This window comes from Pseudopodoces humilis, chromosome 10 (assembly GCF_049639895.1).
Source record: "Pseudopodoces humilis isolate 2021_Gansu_Grassland_sample_001 chromosome 10, ASM4963989v1, whole genome shotgun sequence".
Classification (NCBI taxonomy): domain Eukaryota; kingdom Metazoa; phylum Chordata; class Aves; order Passeriformes; family Paridae; genus Pseudopodoces; species Pseudopodoces humilis.
In genome coordinates, this window is record NC_142209.1 from 22,432,995 (window position 1) to 22,453,362 (window position 20,368).

Sequence of the window (20,368 nt, forward strand, 5' to 3'; positions counted from 1 at the left end):
AGCAGAAACGTGATCCACTTCAGCAGGCGGAGGTCAAGTGGGGAGCAGAGTGGCAGGCACACCTAGGCTCTGCTTGGACTGAATCCTTCGGGAACACACAAGCGCCTTGGCTGCGCTCCAAGACTCCATCATTACTGGATAGTTTGCATTTCCTTCTAAGAAGACAGCCGAGAAGATCGGCACGAGGTGCACAGCCCGCGGCTACAGATTCCTGCAAGGAACAAAGCTCCAATGCCCGAAGCTGAGCGTGCCAGACAATGGCCAGTAATTTTCTCTGCCATTCAGGCTCTGCAGGAGAGAAGGAGCATCCCAGAAAGCCTTATTTTACAAAACCAGACAATCCCCTTGCACAAGGGGCATTCCCCAGCCAGCCTGGTGCAAAATCAGTTCCTCAATCCTGCATGCTCACCATATAAACAAGGAAAGAGGAATCCTTTGGGTGACCAGAGGCAGGTGAGGAAGACCTGATGCTGATATGAAGCTCAACAGACTTCTCCTCAATAGAAGTAGGGGCAGGGAAAAAAGAAGGATTTCCAGAGAGAACATTCTTGCTCCAGGGTGCAATAACTTCAGGTGTCCAATGCAAGCAGTGGATCACTGTTTGGGTTACAGAGGCTAGCCTGCCAAAAGCCACCCTAGCCCTAACCCCAAGGCTGGGATGTGACCCCAAGGGTCTGAAATGCACATGGTCACATGGCACATCCTATCAAAAGCACAGCCTGAAGAATTACAAATCCCAACATCAGTGACCCACTATGAATGCATGATCCACAGCTGGGAAGGGCAAGATGGGGGACAAATTTGGATCCACTTCACCTGGAGACCCCAGAATTCCTCTCCCACAAACAGACCCCCATGGCTGAAGCCCTTCCTCACCCTGGGGTCAAGCAGGTCTGCAGTGTAGGTGGTTGCACTGTGGCTGTGCTTCTGGCAGGACCAGGAGGGGAAAACTTGCAACACTGTCCAGGATCAAAAATCGAAGCCCTGGACAGCATCACTATGAACTTGTATGTGAGGGGTTTGAATCCTTCCTTTTCACACGATGCAACATTTATGAGTTATACATCACCTTAAAATCATGTCAGCATCCTCTCCCAGGGTGAGACAAAGATGCTCTCCTGCTTGCAGAGCCATTTACTCACTTGTGACCAGCCACAGGGGTGTCAGATAGGTGCCAGCTTCTGTAGGATGACCATGTCTCTGTTGGTTCAAAATCGCACACTGGAGTGCGTGAATTTGCACAAGTCTAAAGGGAGTGAGAATTTTTCCTTTTTTTTTTTTTTTTTTAAACCACTTGTAAAAAGAAGAAGCAGATATTGAACTGGAGCCAACATCTGTATCTTTGTAAGACTCTAATTCACCAGCCTTTTGCTGACTCTAGAGCAATAAATATTCTGAGCCTTAAAAGCTTTACTTCAATCTGCTTAGGAGAAAGCAGCCTCAAACAACGGCCAAGAAGGGATCTTGCCCAGCCTCAGCTTCAGTAGATCAGTTCAGAGAGGGAATGGCCCTCACCAGATCCTTGCAGCATCATAGTTCCTCATTCTTTTACAATGCCAAAAACTGAAGGCCCCCCACAAAAGCCAGTTACTTGGAGCACAACCACCCATGCGGCAGATGTGGCCCAGCAGACACAAAGGCCTCTCCCAAGGTAGGAACAGGAACAACCAGATAGAGAGAGATGAACACATCTAAGATCAGAGCTGCCATCACCCCCATGGTGATGGTGAACCTCTGGCCTTACTTCTCTACATGTGGATTCAACTAGTTCAGATGGTATTTTAGGCTGCATATGGGGCTTTTCATCTTCAGAACACTTAACAGGCACATGTTAATCCCTGCAACGCCCTTCCACGGCAGATAAGTGTTTATTATCTCTGCTCTACAGCTGGTGGGACTGGCACGGTGGGGAGCAGCTCATTGTTGCAGACCCTGAGCAACCTCAGCTCCTGGGCTCCTTGAAAATACACAGCAGGAGATCCTAAGGAGCCTGGGCCACATCCTGGGCCAATGGAGCAGGGCTGGGCTGAGCACTGTCCTCCAGATTTCCAGGGGAGGAAGTCAAAAGCATCTTTCAAACACAAAGCCCCAGGACACATCTCCACTGCCTTTGTGCAGTAGGTAAGAACAGCAGCGCTCATTTATTATGAGCAAATTAACACCCATGGAGATTAAAGCTTTATCTCCCACCAGCTCAGCCACAGCTGACTTAGTGCAGGGCCTGGGCTGACACTATGTCCCCACGTGCTGGAGAAGCCAGATCCCCACTGCATCTCCTGCTCCAGAGGGTCCCAGCACCACGTCCTTGGTTTCTCCATTCTACTCTGAGCTGTGCCTTGTGCACCACCAGCCTGTCAGCTCTGCCTCTTCTGCCTGTTGATGCCCAAGTTTGACAGATAAACACATAAAGAAGAGCAGAGGGCAGGATGAGGGCACCCCAATCATGTGGTCCCAACACCCATACATTAACATCAGTGTGACACTGCCAGCTCTCTCAGTGCAGCGAAAGACAAATGTAAAATGAAGGACATCACCATGGGCACCAAAACTACCACCCCAGCCCTAAACACCAAGTCAGGGTCACACAGCGAGGAGGGAGGAATTACCGTGCACTTGGTTGATCTCGGAGTTGGATGACAGGATCTCATCAGCCAGCTTTTGGGCGGTGGGCAGCACCTCGGTGTGGTGTGCTGTGATCAAATACTGAACAAACTTCTGGAGCTGGTCCCTGTTCATCTGGAATAGGGTCTCTGAGATGGGAAGACGGAGTTTGACCTGGTCTGGCTTGCGGATCCTGTACAGTGAAAGCGCCACGACGTGAGCGCAGTAAAATATGTCCTTGTTCCCACAGCCGCACGTCACGGAGGTGATTTTGCAGCGGTCGAAGCTGATGGCCACCTTGTAGGTCATCTCTGGTTCTGTCGCAGTCGCTGGCTCCGTTACTGTTCCGCTGAGGTGGAACCCTGGAAAGGGAAAGAGGAAGAGGGAAGGGTCAAGCTAGCTTCCCTCTGATCACAACCACCCATGTCAGCTTTGGAAGGAGGGAAAGCCAAGGCTGCTTGCGTGTCTCTCTCATATACCAAGGAGTGCAGCACCCAGCACAGCCCATCCCCGTGGCTTACACCCAGCAACACCCAGCCCATGTATACAAACACACTTCTGCACCAACACACACACAGCCAGACTCATCGGAGAGTTTATTTAACAGCCAAACCCTCAGGGGAAGAGCGAAGCTGCTCAGTTCCCATTTGTTTAAGTATCTCAGACTGTTTCTCTCCTGGGAGTCATTTCCATCCACGCCTCCCTCTCGCTGAATTTGCAACTCACATGAGTGAGGGCTGGTAGAAAAAGACCACGTTTGCTTTTCTTTGATGAAGCAGACAAAAAAACCCACAAACTAAATGCAAAGCAATTCCAACTTTGGTCTCTCAGCCAGGTAGAGTGCTCCAGGGCATGGCCACAGCTCTGAGCTCTTCCACACAGTGGAAATAAAGAGCAGGGACAGGAGCTATGCACAGTCCAAACCACAGCTGGCAGAAAACCATTCCCTGAGTCCCACAAATTGTTCACACCAATGTTATGGTCCCCCTGACAATTCCCACCATGCACAAAGGGGCCACAGTGCCTTCAGGCACAAAGTGTGAAATAAGCCCCCAGAAGTCCCAAACGCAGGTGAGGAACATGAAATGGGCTCAGAAAGTCCCATGGGTCCAAAGAAAGGTGGATATGCCAAGCAAGAGAGGGACTAAGTCAATGAGATAAGATTGATGGATGGCTATCAACCTCACTTTGAACGGGAGCCTCAGGGAGTCCTTCTCACAATCCAGCTGCTGAGTGGGTCCAACACCAACACTCTGCACTTGCTCAGCCCGCCGGAAAAGCGTGGAAAAGTGGTTTCTCACACTCATCTGCCTTGTTCCTCCAAGAGAGGGTTAATTAACATGGCCAGGGCAATCTGGTGTCCCCATGTCAGAACATGGTGTGGGACCTGGCACCCCACGCTGCCCATCCCAGCCATCCTCCCTGAGGAGGATGCTCACTTTTCTCCATGCCACTGCAACCTTATTAAGCCTGTGTATGTACAGGTCCCTGCAGAGCCTGCCATCCCCTTGGAGAAGGCAGCAGACAGCTGAGAGCCCTACAATTAGCGGCAGAAAAGGAGAAGGGGTGTTGGGGGGTGAAGATTAAAATACATTAACTGCATCAAACTCTTGTGCGTTTGCCAGCTCTTACAAAGGCTTTCGGAGACAAATTCTACCAGAGGTTTTTAATAAATGGCATCAAAACCAGCTATTCACTGCCAGTCTCTTTAAAGCCACGCCAAAAACCACATTCAAATCTGATTAAGCGTCAAGGAGGTCTGCTTTTACTTTAGTGCCGGGGCGGGGGAAAAGCAGACCTGTTCTGCTGCCATCACCCAAAAGCCACCCCATGTGGCCAGCAGAGCAGGAGGGGAGGGATGGACAGCCCTGCACTTCCCTCCCCTCCCTGCTCTCAGGCTGCCGGGAGCAGGAGCGTGTCTGTGGAGGTGCTGGGCTCGGCGCCGCGGGAGCAGCACAGCCAGGGGCTGACAAACCTTCCCCTCCACACAAGCCCGTCCCCCAGCAGCCAAACTATATAAATCCAGAGGATAAACTCCGAAGTGTTTATGTTTTACCACTTCTCTGGTTTGCAATGCTTGGCAGGCAGCTCCAACTCACTGCCAGTTTCTCCCTAGTTTACTTTTTGAACAAGTTAAAGTGACTGGAAACTGCGTTCCTGAGCAAGTATGTACATCCTCATATGTATGCCTGCACACACATATATAAAACACTCTAGGACAAATTACTGGCCATAAACACTGCCTTGAAATGCTTACTTTAACAGGACCGTGGGCCTGTCCCCACTTGGGGCTAACTGGTGTAAGGCTGAAGGAACTCATTTAACCAAATGACCTGTTTCAGACAGGTGTAAGTCTGAAAATGTATCAACTGTGATCTCATCCAGCCTCTCAAGACAGAATATTTGTCCAGATACTTCTCAGGCTATTCTCAGGCACCCCAAAAGCTGTGCTCTCCCATCTGCTGCAAGAGCTGGTCTTGACAACTCAGATCTGGTCTGCACATCGAACAAGACCATTCAGTATGTCAACAACTGCCAAGTTCATCTGCCACTCGAGCCCCAAGTCAAGAGCTGGTTTAGATTTTAGCTTTGGTGACAGCAGGTCTATTTAAGATAAACTAGGAACTCTATGAAACATTTATCAAAACTTGAGTCAGAAATTAAACATGGTGGGGGGGGGGGGTGGAATAGAGATGAGCTGGCAGGAACAGAGGCATTATTTGTGAATACTTACATTAATGTGAGGTCAGACTACAGCTACTACATTGCAGACAGGTATGCACCCTATCACCCATGGCTGCTGAGCACACAAGCTCAGCAGTGATGGGTATCACTGTCCCAGAGAAGAGTAGTGGCTAAAAAGTGGGTTTTGGGGTGGTTACTCCATTGTCCATTGAAGCACACACTCCTGCTCCACACAAAACACTGATGCTATCACCAAAAAGCTATAGGTGACCCTGGAAAAGTACAGCTGTTACTGTACCCTCCTCTCTGTTCATCTTGCATCCTAGAAGAAAGAAGCATCCTAGGAGCTGTGATACCAGCACTTCAGTAGAGAGAAACATAGCCCTGATCACTGACACAGGATCTGGATGGCACTGAGAGCAAAGACATACTCTCCTCTGTGTCCTCCCTGTACATTTCAATTTAAGACACTCCCACAGCCCAGTGCTTATCTAGGACTTCATCTTCTGTTCTTAACATAAGCTAACTTGGTATTTGATTTGCTGCCAGCAAAGTGACAGTGCCAAGGCTTGAAAAACATGGAAAAGAAATAATTAAATACCATCTTTGTAACTACAGACTCATTACGCCCCTCCAGAGTCTAGCTTTGTCCCAAGAACAACATTGTCTTTTCCCTGTCCCAAAACACCCTCTCCTACTTTTACCACAGAAGCTTCCCAGTGGATGCCTCTTTGATCGAGGTTGTAAAAGGAGCTGAGTGTTCATAACTGCCCCAGAAAAAGCACAAAAAGGTGCCATGAATTTTCACGGGCACACAGGGCATGATGAGTTCATCTCTTTCTAATCCCAGCCATCCAACCCATCAAATGGGGACAAAATACTGGAGCAAGAACCTTCTTTGTTTTACTGCCACAGGACATTGCATCTCTGATTTAAGTTAAAACAGACCCTGGAATTGTTTTCCAGGAGTTTGTGAGCTCCACACTGGTGGGACTTACACACTTGTCAGCTGGGCAGCACTCTCCTCTTCGGAGCTGATGAACCCTGCAAGCTGGGAGGAGGAGGGATCCAAGGAAAAAAAATTCCTGGGCTTTCCAACAGCTGCAAAGGATCAAGCCTTTAGTAGGGACCCCAGTGCAGAGACTTTCCTATTAGGACACCAGCATTAACACCTCAACAGAAGCATCTTTAACCAAGATGGTGAATTCTTTGATTTCTAAACCTACTTAACCAAAAGGAGTTGTGCAAACTCTTCCAGTCCTGTAAAAGCAGAGAGCCTTTCAATGGGACATCTTTAACCCAGATATCCACATGCCAACCATCAGGAGAAACTAGCCTGTTCTGCAGCTCCAACCCACAGCCATGAGGCCAGCTGCAACGACCCCTTGCTTTGTGTCCTCCAGCAAATCACTGAAGATAAAGCACTCATTAAGGCTGGTTACATTGAAATACCTGGAGTGTGGAGATAGGCAGACCCCCAGATGGAAATTTAAACCCCAAAAACAAAGAAAACCCAGGCATAGCCCCTTCCCTTCTCCTAACTGTGGCACCAACACCTGCAAGAGAGGACTCCTCCACACCTACCACACTAGCTGGGAACCCGAGTGCTCAGCTCTGCTCCCTCTGGCAGTTGCTGCTCACAGCCATCCCTCAGATTTCACAGTGCAGCCCAGACAGAAGTCACAGTTGTCATTAGCTAAGTTGTGCCATTCGGAAAAAATTAGCTCTTTCCTCCCAGGCGTGGCAGTCGCCTGCTTTTCCCAGAGTGTTGGCACAGTCCTGCAGGGGTGGAAAGCACCACAGAGCTGCAGCTACCTGCAAGACCTAACCCTGAGGATGCTGCACTGGCATTGTTCTGTGAGAGGATGGGGGCCAGTCTTCATGTGGGGAACACTTATTCATGGCACTGTGGTTCTTCTGTCTCCTCCACAGGCGTTTCTCTGACTTTGTGGAAACCTTGAAGCGGGGGCAGAGAATGGCTCAGCAGAGAGAAACATGCCCTGAGCATGGACTGCTGGTGGGATGTGGCTGAACAGTGTACATAAAGAACTCACAACCACACCTGGCTGTCAAAACCTCAAGTAACCTCCTACTACCCGAGGCTGATATTTTGGGCAGCCTCTGTTAGGAGCAACGTGATGCAAAGTCCATCCCCGCAGCTTCCCAAAGGCACCGGCCACATCCCCTTGCATGGTAGCCAGAGGGGTGGCTGTGGCAGACAGCAGCTTGGATGCTCACTGTTCTTGTACTCCATGCTCAGCTCCCAGGATTCTCCACCTATAGCCAGACTAACCCCACTCCTAATCTGTTTTTGGGAGCTCTATCCTCAGGCAGGAGCTCTGTGAAACCAAACAGGAATGAATACACAGATATTTATGGGGCCCAGCAGATGTAGACAAAGTAAACTGAAATTCTCAGTTCAAGTTGTATACACTAGGTTAACGTGACCCAAATATATTTTTTTTAAAATTTCCAAGCCACAGCGGAAAGTTATTTTAAACTAAAGTGATTCCAAGCTCTTTAGTGATTAAACGGACTGCAGCTCCAGCTCCTAGTGGAAAAACCATTTGTTTTTCCAGTGTGTGAAAGCCATAACTAGCAATGAATAATAATTGCCGCACCAAGTGTTATTTATAAGTCATTCTCAGTCACATTTCCATGCCTCGAAACAGCAGCTTTCTAAACATGAACTTAAAATCGGTCAATATTTGTAATGTAGACAACACCCACGGGAGGAAGGTGTTGGTGTATTTGGGGGGTGGGAAGCGGAAGGTTAGTAAAATCTCCCAAAGCCTTCCGGCTTCTAGATCAATTCCTCCAGCCGGCTGATGCTGACAATTCTCAGTCCCTGACCTTGCACTTGGAAAGGAGATGGGCTCATGAACTCATTTGCACATGACAATGCTCCAGCAAAGTGAATCATCTGCCTCCGATAGTAAAGAGAGTACGGCGTGCCCCAGCCCTCCTGGGCTCCATTCAACCAGCACAGGGCTGGCCTTTTGTGCTGCCAGTGCAAGAAAGACTCGGCTGAAGATGTGTGCAATTAAACCCACTTTTCTTGTTGCTCTTTTGATTCAGCGGCTCAATGAGAGGCACCCTAGGCAGGTGTTGTCACACACAGATAAAATGTGCCTTTTCAGAGCACTGGCAGACAGAAAGAAAGAGGGTAAGGCTGAATCAATTGCCATTTCTCCCTTGCAAAATAGGGAATCTAGGCTTCCAGCAAGTCAATGAGCAGAGCTGCTATGAGTTTCCATCCTCCCTCCTCCCCAAAGCTATTCTGTTTTGTGACCGCAGGCAAAGGTGCTGCTGTTGAAACAGACTTCGGCAGGGATGAAGGAGGCAGGCGATGGCTGGCCAGGAGGATGCTGCCCCAGCAGAACACAGCCGTGCTCCTGCTGCTAAAGGTTTTCCCCCTGCAGCCCTCCTCCCTGTCCCCACCATGCTCCTGTCCTTGCCCAGTCATTATCATCCTGGAAAAGCTCCTCTACTTTCACAGAGCTAACAAAGACCATTAATATCACCCCAGGAAGGAGCCATGCCTGCAGCTGAGCTGCCGCAGGAGCCGCCGAAACAAAGGGAAATGGATGAGTTGGAGAGTATGCACCATGTCTGCAAGAGTCCCCACACATACCTATGGCCTTGGGCACCAACTAGGTTTAGGAGAAATACTCTTCTATCACCTCTCCGGGTAGGCCAGGGAAGAAGCAAGAGCTGCAGCTGTAAACAGAGGAGATGCAATGGGGCTGTTTGTGCTGGAGGGAGCCGTAAGCTCCTCTGAGCAGCTGAGTAAGCTGGAGGGACGCTCTCTCTGCCATCTGCTCTGATCCCACAACACCTCCTGCAAATGAAGAGTCAATCCGCTGGTTTCTATCCCTGTTAACCTCTAATCAGCCAAGAGGACCGGCCTCTGCCTTGCTCTTTATCCGAGCCAGCTAATGCGTGAAGCACACCGCGCTTCCCATCTGCTCCAGCATTACTAGAGTTAAAGGACAAAGCTGTTTCCCTGTCCCGAGCATTCACTTACACAGATGCCCTTGTATTAACTCAATTTCTCAGTGATTTCCATTATTACCCTTACGAGATTTCTGGTGTTTGTTTATCTAGGAGCCTGAAATGGAGGTTTTTCCCCTCCCCCTACCCAGCTCAGGGGCTTGGCTGGCCCAAGGCCATGCTCCAGACAACCAGTCCCAATCTGTGACTTTACCCAAAAATTATTACAAAATGTTCTCCATTTTCTCCCCAGCCCAGAGTGCCCTTTGTTTCCCATACAATGTTTTAAGAACCAGGGTTTTTTGGGTCTTTGTTGCCAGCCCCAAATCCAAGACCACCCTTTCCAGCATCACCTTCCACAATCTTCCAACACCTGCCCACAAATGGGTTTTTAATCTACCCAGATGTGCAATCCCTGCTCTGAAGACATACAGTTTGGACAAAATGAAAATATACAACCAGTTTTAAAGCCTGGACTGATTTCCTCTGCTAAGGTATAGCCTTGCAAGCTGAAATACTCTGCTAGCAGGTCAGATCCAACTCAAACCAATCTAAATAATGGTGCTGAAGCAACAGAAAGGGCTTGAAGAGCTGATGAGCTCACAGCATCTTGGTTAACATGTGCTGTCCACGCAATAACTAGTGGCAAAATGCTGTCAAGTCCCTGCTCTTTACTGCTGCAGTATAACTTACAGCCACCTTGAATAAAAAGACTTTTCTTAATACAATCAGAAATGTGAGAAAGATGAAAATGTGCAATACATTTTTCAGCAGAAGCAGTGAACACAGCATCCCTACAGCCAAGGGAGAAAAAGCAACGCATTTCTGTGACCATCCCCAAAGCATCCAGCCCTCTTCTCTCTGTGCTCACAAGTAGGTATATCCAAACAAGGAGCAACATGGTTCCTTGTTACAGCTTAGGTGTTCGCTCAACAGACACAAGGTTGTTTTCAAGCATGAAAGAAAATATCCACAGGGAGGAAATTCACTTTTGCCGCAGCTTCCGGGCCCCTGCATGCCATCAGTTGGCGCTGCCACAAAGCAAACGCAGCCCTGTGCTGTCACCACCTCAGCTGCCTCAAGGAAACTGGTGGGAGATGCCAAAACTCACACACGAGACTCAGATGGGGTCATCTCCTGACTTCAATGAAGCCACCCAGATTTCCAACAGCTGAGAAGCTGGCTTCTAGCACATAAAAGGGTTTTAATTAGGAACTGCCTCTTATCCCTTCATGCAAGTGTCACCATGATGGGATCACTGAAATTCATCACAGACAAAAGCAAGCAGAGCAGTGCTCTTCCCTTCATCACCTTTTTTATGTGGTGATTCACAGAGCTCTTAGCTCCACAAAAACATAATCCTAACCCTTAAAGCAAAGTGCCTCCTATGCCAGAGCCTTTAACCTGCTGCTCCTGGGTTAAGAGCTCCTTCCTGAGTGCCCTCTGTTTGTGGAAGAAGTTGATCCACAGCCATGGACATCCTTTTCTCTCAAGGTATCTGCTTGCCTTGCTGACCTGCTTTTCTGAGACATAACCTCCCACCTGAATTGGCTGCTCTTCCAGGACTTAGCCTGAGGCTGGGGAGCAGCTTTGGATTTTGTCTCCAACTGTGCAAAGATAAATTGCATTCAATGCATATTTTACCATTTAAAGCTGCCTCAGGAGTGGGCAATCTTCAACTCAAAACACAAACTCAATTTACCAATATTGAAAATCAAAAGCAAAACCAAACCTGAGAACCTCTTGACTTGTTTTCTTCCCACATTTTGGTTTTGCATAGGGCAGGACTAGCTTAAGAAGGACCAGAATCAAACCAGGACATTACACAGCAATGGAGGGAAGCAGGACACCACCCTGATCCTCCCTGAGACACCAGACCTTAAAATAGCAGCTCTACAATTTATAGAGAAGTTATTAGTTATGATTTTCCTGGCCCTCAGATGCCTTCCAAGGGAATGAGGCAGCCTAGATTCAATACAAAAATCTGCTCCAAATTCTTCCCCAAAAAGACACTTTTTCCACTAAGAATAGCTCTTTCATTTTTAAGAGAGCATAAAGTCTGACTTTCTAAGTCACTGGCAGTGTTGTTAAATGAACATTGTATTTACAAAGCATTTCAACAGAATTTGTTGTAATGGTCTCAGTAACAAATTTGCTGAAAAGGTCAATTAACTTCCTTCCAAGAACCTCACTTCTAAGCACAGAAAATGGCTTTGCATTAAAAATGCTTCCCCAAAGTGGAAAAAACTCTAAGGTGGCATCATTTTGTCATTTCTGCTCTCCACTCCCCATTCAGCAGCTGAGCACAGACCCCAGGAGAAGGCACCAGAATGGCTCCCCTCTCCTGCTGACTTTTACAGCCCTTATTTAGAATATATCCACCTTCTTTTTTTTTCTCTTTTACATATATATAATTTCACTAAGGAGACCACAGATACAAACTTTATATTGCAGAAATACTATTATACTTAACAGCTTAGCTCACTTCAGTAACTTCACAAAAACTTAGTGGTTTCCTCTCCTCTGTGGCCCCCAAACCAATAAAGCTTAAATTCTGGAGCTTATTTGGGCTGCTCCATATAGGGAAATTATCTACTCATTGCAGAATAAATTATTCAGCAACTGCTATTCCAGACCAGCCTCTTCTGTTGACATTTTATTCCAGAATAATTTTTGGAAACTCTGAGAGTATATTTCTGAAGAAAGGGACTTCAGTTCCAGGACAGGGAGTTATCCAAACCTGCTGGCACACCAGTGGCTGGACTGATCACCAGCTCATGGTGAGAGCCTTGACCAGAGCCATCCCAGAAGAGATGAAAGGTGGTATCAAGTTTGGGAAGACTAATTCCTGTATTTCAACATCCAGCAAAAACTGAGGTGAAGGAAAGGCACAGACCTTAATTTGATGTGGAAAAAAATGGTTTTTCCAGCTTTCTTTCAATCCGTAAGTTGAAAAGTGAGAGGAACCATCCAGCAAGAAGCTGGAGGACTTTGCATTGCAAGGTGTAACATTTGGAGGTGAACAGAGCTGCACCCTGCTGTTTTTCCTCACACAGCTTTTATCCACCATGCAAGTGAAGTGTGTTGAGGGTATTTCAGAAGCGCCAACTCTGACAGTGGAGAGCCCTTGCAGAGCATCTACGTGTGCTGTGGCAGTTTCCAAGCCCAACTCAACCTGCTGATGGATGTTTTATGCCTCTTCCACATGGAGCAGGGTTTTTTTGGGTATCCTCCAGTTCCACCAAATTATGCATCACATCCAACACTACTCAGAGTCAGCTCCATGGAGCCCAGAGGCCAAGCCTGAGCAGCCAGATTCACTGCCATTTCCTGGGCACAACCATTTCCCAAACCCCACAAATGGCTCCCTGGTACAAACACCACCACACACAAACCTCAGCATATTAGAGAGTAACAGCAAAGCAGTGTGTTCATGCACTGTAAGGAAAATCAAAGAGGGATAAGACCAACCCAAGCGAGGCAACCACATAAAAGTGTTCAGTTGCCAGTATGTCCTCTCTGGTGAGACCCCGCAGCGAAGTTCTGGGTCATGGCTGACAAGCAGTCAAATTTCCCGATTCTGCATGACCAAAACCCTCTGCAGAACAGTCAACACACTTTAAATAACACTTTAAAAACCCTTTTGATCACATTAGTCTTCACATGACCTTTTTGAGAAGTCAGGAAGGCAGCAGGAGGTCTGCAGAGCAGAGACTTCCCCAGCAGCCCTCCTTGCTTGAAAGGAATGTGGTTTGGGAGACAGATGCCCAACAAAGATGCTCTGCTCTCCTGCATCAGCATTTTTCACCGTCTTTAGCATGCAGGCATTTCAGGAAAAGCAGATTCCCATGCAGTGATTTTAAGCCCCTCAGTACTACCCTTTCTTCTTCCAGACACACATTGTCCCCAGCATGTCCCAGCCGCACATCACCAACCTCTGGTTTAGCAAGGAGCATGCAACTGGAAAGCTGTCCTGGAAGATCCACCATGCAGAGAAACACAAGCCCTCCTGCTTTTCAAGTCCAAGATGACTCCACAGCTTCACAGCCTTCAGAAACACAAAGGGCCACAAAAGCTAATACCCAGGGAAATGGAAGCCATCGTTCTTGCTAGGTTGGGAGCAGTGTACAGGCTGCCTCTGCAAAACTCATGTTTCTCATTAAAAACTTCACAGATTTTTTTTTTTTTTTTCCCCCTGGAAAAACATTGTTATTCAACCCACAGCCTAGACTGCAGGCTCCTCCGTTTGCTTTTGATGCAGTGCAAACATCTAAAATGACACTATGTAATGACAAGATCTGTCATCAGGATGGCTGGGGCTACAGTAAAAAGAAAAACAAAGGAATTATCCTTTCCTTCTCCCTAGAATTCAACACAATTAAAACAAAAGGAAACCTATATTGTGAAGTTAATGCTTAATACAAAGGATTGAAGGGAAAACGGAAAAGTGTGATGTGAATCATTTAGTGGTGGTTTTCTTCCATTATGTGCCATGAGGCCCTTTTGGCGGTGGATAGAGTCTCCAGATCCTCTAAACACAGGTTTATTCCAGTAATTAAGTTGGGAAGGGAAAAGGGAAAAGGGAAAAGGGAAAAGGGAAAAGGGAAAAGGGAAAAGGGAAAAGGGAAAAGGGAAAAGGGAAAAGGGAAAAGGGAAAAGGGAAAAGGGAAAAGGGAAAAGGGAAAAGGGAAAAGGGAAAAGGGAAAAGGGAAAAGGGAAAAGGGAAAAGGGAAAAGGGAAAAGGGAGAGGACTGCAATATCCCAGATAACTATCTGTGGGTGAAATTCCACCTCTGCAGCCTCCTGAAGCTCCTGGTTAGCCCCCATCCTCTGTGGGACAAGCGAGGCACAGCTCCCTGGCAGCAGACACAGCATGTACCAAAATGTTATCAGCACATTCATCACAATTTGGAACTGGAAGCAACCAAAAATGCAGTCAGCTCAGCATAATGGGATAGAAATCAAGTAAAAAGCAAAACCAGATGAGCAACTAGGATTTGACTCCTCTCTTCCCTTTGAAAAGGGAAGCCAGTAATTTGAGAGAAGGTGGTTTTACCCACAATCTCAGCAAAGGGTTTCAGGAGTCACCCTAATAATCATACAACCCAAGTATTATGCAGCACTCCCACTTAAGAGATGGGGAAAACACTGAGGGGAAATCTTCCCCTGACCCTTGAAAGCAGGTCCATAGGACCGCCTGGAAAAGGAGAAGCAGTCACACACTGTGGGTGACATGTCCTGGCTTGGAGTGGTCTCTCTTCTGGTCAGATGGCAGAGTGCACCTGAGGAGCTGCACCCTGCTATTTTTCCTGCTTCACACTGAGCAGGAGCAGGGCTCCCCTTCCTCTGTCTGGGAGACCAAGGCAGAGGGGTCTGGCAGCAAATCAAAGCCCAGGGTACAGTGGCTGGGAAGTAGTGAACAAGTATGCAAGGAGCCCATGCTCCACTGCTGTCTCTCCAGGAAGGAAACCTCTAGCCCTGCCCTACCCCCAGACATCCTCCTAAGTCTCAACCTGTAATATCTGCAAGGTTCTGGGTAAACTCATGTGTTTGGGCTTTCCAGGAACCACAGCCACTGACTAAATATGGTGTGTCATTGCTCTAATGAGAGTGGTCAGGGCTGATGATGCCCTCACTAAGATGACACCTGCAAATGTATCTGTGCAGGTGGATTTCATACTGCCCTGATGCTGGATACTGCTAACCCCCCCTCCACAGCTGCTTAGCAACTCCCACAGTTTGCTGCACCAACTGCATGTCAAGCATTAAGTACCCTCACACTCAGGTTTTGCAGCTGAGGAACAGACAGGAGATAACACAGAGGCAATTCTCTCCTCCAGGAGGTGGCACCTCAACCTGTGCTGGGCTCTTGAAAGTTCCTGCCAAGATGCCAACCTGCAGCACATGCCATTGAACAATCACTGTCAAACTATTTGCAGTGGAAAAGCCCCAGTCTGTGGAGCCACACAGAAAGCCTGGTTATCACAGGCACTTCGAGAAGATGCAATTATGATCTTGAGACGATCAAGGTACAGAAATTAAACCCAGTTTTCTTTCCAAAGCTCTAAACATTTTAAGCAGATACAACTGCTTTTGTCATGGCTCACAGCTTCTAAGTAACTTGAGTTGCTCAGAGAAGTTAACATCATCCTGAAACACAGCCAGACTCCACCATCACCTCTACATTCCCACAGAAGGGGTATGCATGACACTTAGGCCAAGATCACCTCCAAACCAAACACAGCATCACCTCAGGTGGGTGTCTGAAGGAAGCAGCTGTGGGTTTCTGGCATCTACACAAAGCTGAGACCTGACTGGTACCACACACCAAATGATGATGCTCATCTAGAGGAGCAACACTAGGATTGCCCAGTGATACACAGGGAAAATGTATCTGTCCACACGGCAGCTGGGCTTCAAGCTTACCCAGAGAAAAAGGAGACGAGAGCCCCAAAGTTCCCAGTAAGACAAATTTAATTCTCCCTGAGCCCTTGCTCAGAGACCCATTTACAAAACTTTACGCCCACCACTTCTGTGCATAGGGAATGGTCAACCTTTACAGGCTCTGACACCGATGCACTCACCTCAAAAGCAAACAGTCCTTCAACAACACACACACCAAATTAAAATTATTCCAACCCTCAGCAGCCTTTCTCTCTGAAGAGCAACTGCCATTACTTATTAATTTGCTTCCTCAAGATAAACAAGAAACTTATTAAAGTCTGAAACAGACCAGGAGCACACAAGACAGCAGAGGGGAAGGGGGTTGCCACTGGTCTTCAAAAAATAAATACTTCCATGCTAGATTACACTTTCCACTTGCTGGAAACTGGAACCAGTTTCCACTCTGTGCAGGATGGAAACCCCACAGACTTCTATGTTATGTTGAGGGCTCAGTCATTTATGAGGGGAGGAAGCACCAAATTTTGGACCTAGCAGGTGAAATGCAAATAAAAATAGACATTTTAAAATAAAACCTAAATGCATCTGAGTGATGAGTGCATCTGTCTACAGGGTGCTCTCACAGATCATGACCTTGACATCTTGCAGAGGAGGTACAATCATTTACAATCAATTCAGTTCCTTGTTTAGAGAAACTGCTCTGTTAAACCTAGAGATGAACTCAGCTTGGATGAAGAGAACAACACTTCCCATGAGAGCTGAAAGCAGAGTCTCACTCCATTCAGTCAACAAGCAGGTGATGCTCGTGGGTGGAACTGGAAGAACAAAACTGTTCAGTACAGTTTCCTACGTCATCTACAGTGAGGAGAAATGGTTGGAAGGATGATGAGGAGCAGAATTCCCTTCATGCTCACAATGTACATTTGCAAAGGCAAAACATCATCTGTGGATTTTCCACCCATGCAACAGCCGCTCCAACAGCCTTGCTTTCATACATCCCCCCTTGTTTCTCCAGTCACAAGGAAAGAATTAAAAATGGCTGTTTCCAGCCCAGTACGAGTTATCAATTGCATCAGTACACCAGCCCAAAGGAAATTCTGTCCACAGTATATCCAGCATTTGTGCATACAGGAGTACGTGGGAGATAAAAGGGAAAGAAAACTCACAGCAGATAATCAGGACACCTAAAATAAAAGTGGCAGGTCTGCAGTCATGGTTCCCTTCAGTCCTGGTGGTTTGCTAAAAATCAACTTGATTTTTAAGTGATCAGTGCAGAACAACAGCACTGAGGATGCCTCTGGGGCAGTCACAATCTTGGAACCTCTAGGATCCCATGAAGCCCTTATTCCTCATCCTTCCCCTTAATGAAGATGTGAAACCTCACATTAGCATCCTCATCACCTCCAACCACACTACTGTAAGAACCACAGCTTTGAGAGCTTTGTGCCACCAAGAGACACTGCTGGATTCAGGCAATGGGTATGAAGTGTGATGGGGTGAGACACCCCCAGACCCAAAAGTCTGAGTGAACTAAATGAAAAAGAAATGAAAACCAGATCTCCTGTGACCATTGCAGACTCTGTGATGTTCAGCCAATCCCAACTGTTGTTCTCTTCTCCTACTGACCCCTGGACCACAGCAGTCATGGGACTGCCCTGGTCACACCTTTGCAATCCTTGAGCCAAATGCTTGGGAAATGCTATTCCAGTTCAATACCCATGGGAAAAGTGGTGATTGAAGGGTCACCAGTTAACATCTCCAAGCTGTGCTGCAGCAAGTAGACAGATGAAACAATGTGGTGGAGGCTGACACTAGTGACAAAGCCAGTGTGGGACAGTCTAACCTCTTGCTACCCTCCACCTACCATTGTTCACCCACCTCCTCTACACCCAGGGTGGGCTACAGATATATGGATACCACCCAGATATATCCAAGGCAGATGCTGGATCCAGCTACCGCCACTGAAGATACCAATTAAACTCACCTTTAAATTTTTGGCTTCCTGTATCTGCATCAACTGGATAGTTAAGCTGACACCTTTGCACGTTCTCTTTGTCTGATGCCAACAGATCAATCTGCCTCAAATACAGGAGATCTCTTTTTAACACTCCAAAGCTAATGAAAAAAATCCCCTCTGGTGAAAGGAAAACACTGGATCAGAGAAGTTTTATTAGCCCTTAACCATGCAAAGTTGGAAGCTCGTCCCCTGTTTAATTCTAATACTCCAACTCTGTTAAACATTAACTGTATAAATAATCAAATACTTCACATGACAGAGTCATACTTCCAATATGGGGCAAATAACCCAGAGGGTAATGAAGGGTGTAGTCTTCTGGTCTGAAGGATTTCCAGCACTCTCCAAAAAGCAGAACAAAGACAGTCCCTTCCCCCTCCTCTGTCTTCAAAGCAAAAGCTTTGATTCACTTGGAGAGACCACATCAAGCCAGAGCAGAGGCATGCAAGTGGTATGTATCTCATCGTTCCCCTCTGCTCCAGAGACACACGTGAAACCACCAGCCACTGCGTGGTCTCAGCCTTGTCAAACAACCTGCATCCACTCCTAAAACACCCAACTCTCCCTGGCCCCACTGCCTGGCAAGCTCTGAGGATCCCTCCCAGCCTTGCTCCACACCGCTTGGGGAGGTGATGTGGCACCAGTCACTCAGCCCACACCAGTCCCAGACACAGACCCTTCCACCAAACCCCAACTGTTGCTTCCTCAACATGAGTGTTCTCCTGGCAAGCAGGACTTGAAGCAGACAGGAGCTCCAGCTCTTCAAAAGCCTGTAGTCTTCCACCTGGCTCTGAGGGGCCACAGACTCAACCCCACTGAAACATCCCTCATCTCCATTGTTTGTAACATAGATCACAACTGACTGGTGTTCTTGAAATTAAGATCTCACTCTCTTTGGGCTTTGGTTTCCCTGAGTGCAAAGCTGGGATAATGTCCCTTCTGGGACTCATAGGCATATTTTAAGGAGCAGGCTGAAGTTCAGCTCCTTAGGAAATGACAGGTGCATTTGCTGTGGAAAAAAATATCTACGAAGACAAAAAGACTGTTTGAAAGAAGTTGAGAAATAAAAGCTGCATTAAAAGTATATAAAAGTGATACCAACCATTCCCCTGGTCCAAGGTAAAGCTAAGGTAATTTTTTGAAATATGTAAACATCTGATGTCCAGGACTGCCTCAGTTTAGACTGATGCTCTCACTTTAATGCTGACTGAAAAGCTTCAAGTGATGCTTGACAATCAAAGCAGCAAGAGCCAAATGGAGAAATGTCTGACCCACAGCCCTGCCTAAAACTGCACTTTGAGTACTTCTGACTTTGGAAAGCCAGTATTGGCTTTGGCAGAACCCAGGAGAGCCACTGTGCATTAATTATCGCTCTTGCTCTGCAGACATTCAAAAGATAAAGACAACTGTGAGGCTTGTTCAGAACAAGGGATCCAGCACCATCTCAGCACAAGTACTTCCTCCTTCAAGTGTTATTCAACCATCCAGATCTTGAAGACAGCCCTTGACTGAAGGCCCTTTACCTACACTGTAAGGTAAAGCATGGACTCACCACAATCCATGTGATTTTTGTCCACATTGGTTAAGTTTAGGTTCAGCACACCACCTGAGCTGTAGAAAAAAAATCACCCCTCCCAAGCAGAGCCATTACACCAAAACCTGCATTGTTGAAGGAGTCAGCAGGACTCCTCTCTATCAGCTGCACAGACAAAAAAAGACCCACTTCCACCACTACACACCCAGCCATACAGCTGAGCTTAGCTGTATGGTCCATCATGACACCTATATAATATTCCAACTGAAACTGTACTGTTCTGGGCTTCCCCCAGCAAGACCCTGATTTATCTCCTCCTCCTGCTGACAGCTGAGAGTGCAGCTGGGATCTACAAGCACAGAGAAAGGCTCTTGGTTTCTAGAATGTCAGCTGTGGAGGTGGGGGAAACCAGGTGTTGCATTCCTGAGGAAATGCTTCTCCTGGTCAGCCCATCATTTTCTGTTTGCTCCTCTCAGCACCCCCAAGAAGCACACACAACATGTACAAGAGCATAAGATGCCCATCAGGGGCCCCCAACCTACCAGCACTGACTGGAATAGCTCAGGCTTAAGCCCAGCTCTTTGCAGACATAGCCCATCCCACATGCACAGAATCTGAGAATGTAGAGAATGAACATGAAGAGGAGAAGGGACTCAGATCCTTGGAACTTGGTCCCTTCAGGAAACCACACTGGGAAGGGTTTAGCATGACTTTACCACATCTGCGAGCAGGTTTCAGCAAGTAACTCAGATGTCATTCAAATTGCTGGTGCAGCACCAAAGGAAGGACCCTCTGTGAGCATTGGACATGAGCATCTCAGTCCCTCCTGGCTCCCTCACCCACGCTGACACTTCACAGGCAAGCTGCCCACGCCTGGAACAAGCAGTCTGCTCCAGGGCTGATTCCCACTGCATCTCCCATCCTTATTTAAAACAAGAGCTAGCTGGTTTCCCTGTTGTACATGGTGCAATGCCAGCCACACTGAACAGGCTTCATGTAAAACACAGCCCACTGCCTTTCCAAGCCAAGGGGGAGACATTCTCCCAGTCTGCAGATAGCAACTTCAGACACCCTTAAAGCCAAGCTCTTGATCTTGCCTTCCTTCATGAAGCAAAGGCAGAAAAAGCACCACAACTCCT

At 47.4% G+C, this 20,368-nt stretch overlaps 1 protein-coding gene across 1 annotated transcript in view; it reads right to left on the reverse strand.

The window, feature by feature from the left end:
• The window catches only part of ZSWIM5 (zinc finger SWIM-type containing 5), a 97,982-nt gene that overhangs the window by 28,030 nt on the left and 49,584 nt on the right, over window positions 1–20,368 (reverse strand). Inside the window, exon 2 of the mRNA XM_014250787.2 lies at window positions 2,607–2,963. Within this exon, the coding sequence (XP_014106262.2) occupies window positions 2,607–2,963 (357 nt within the window). The remainder of the gene's footprint in view (window positions 1–2,606; window positions 2,964–20,368) is intronic.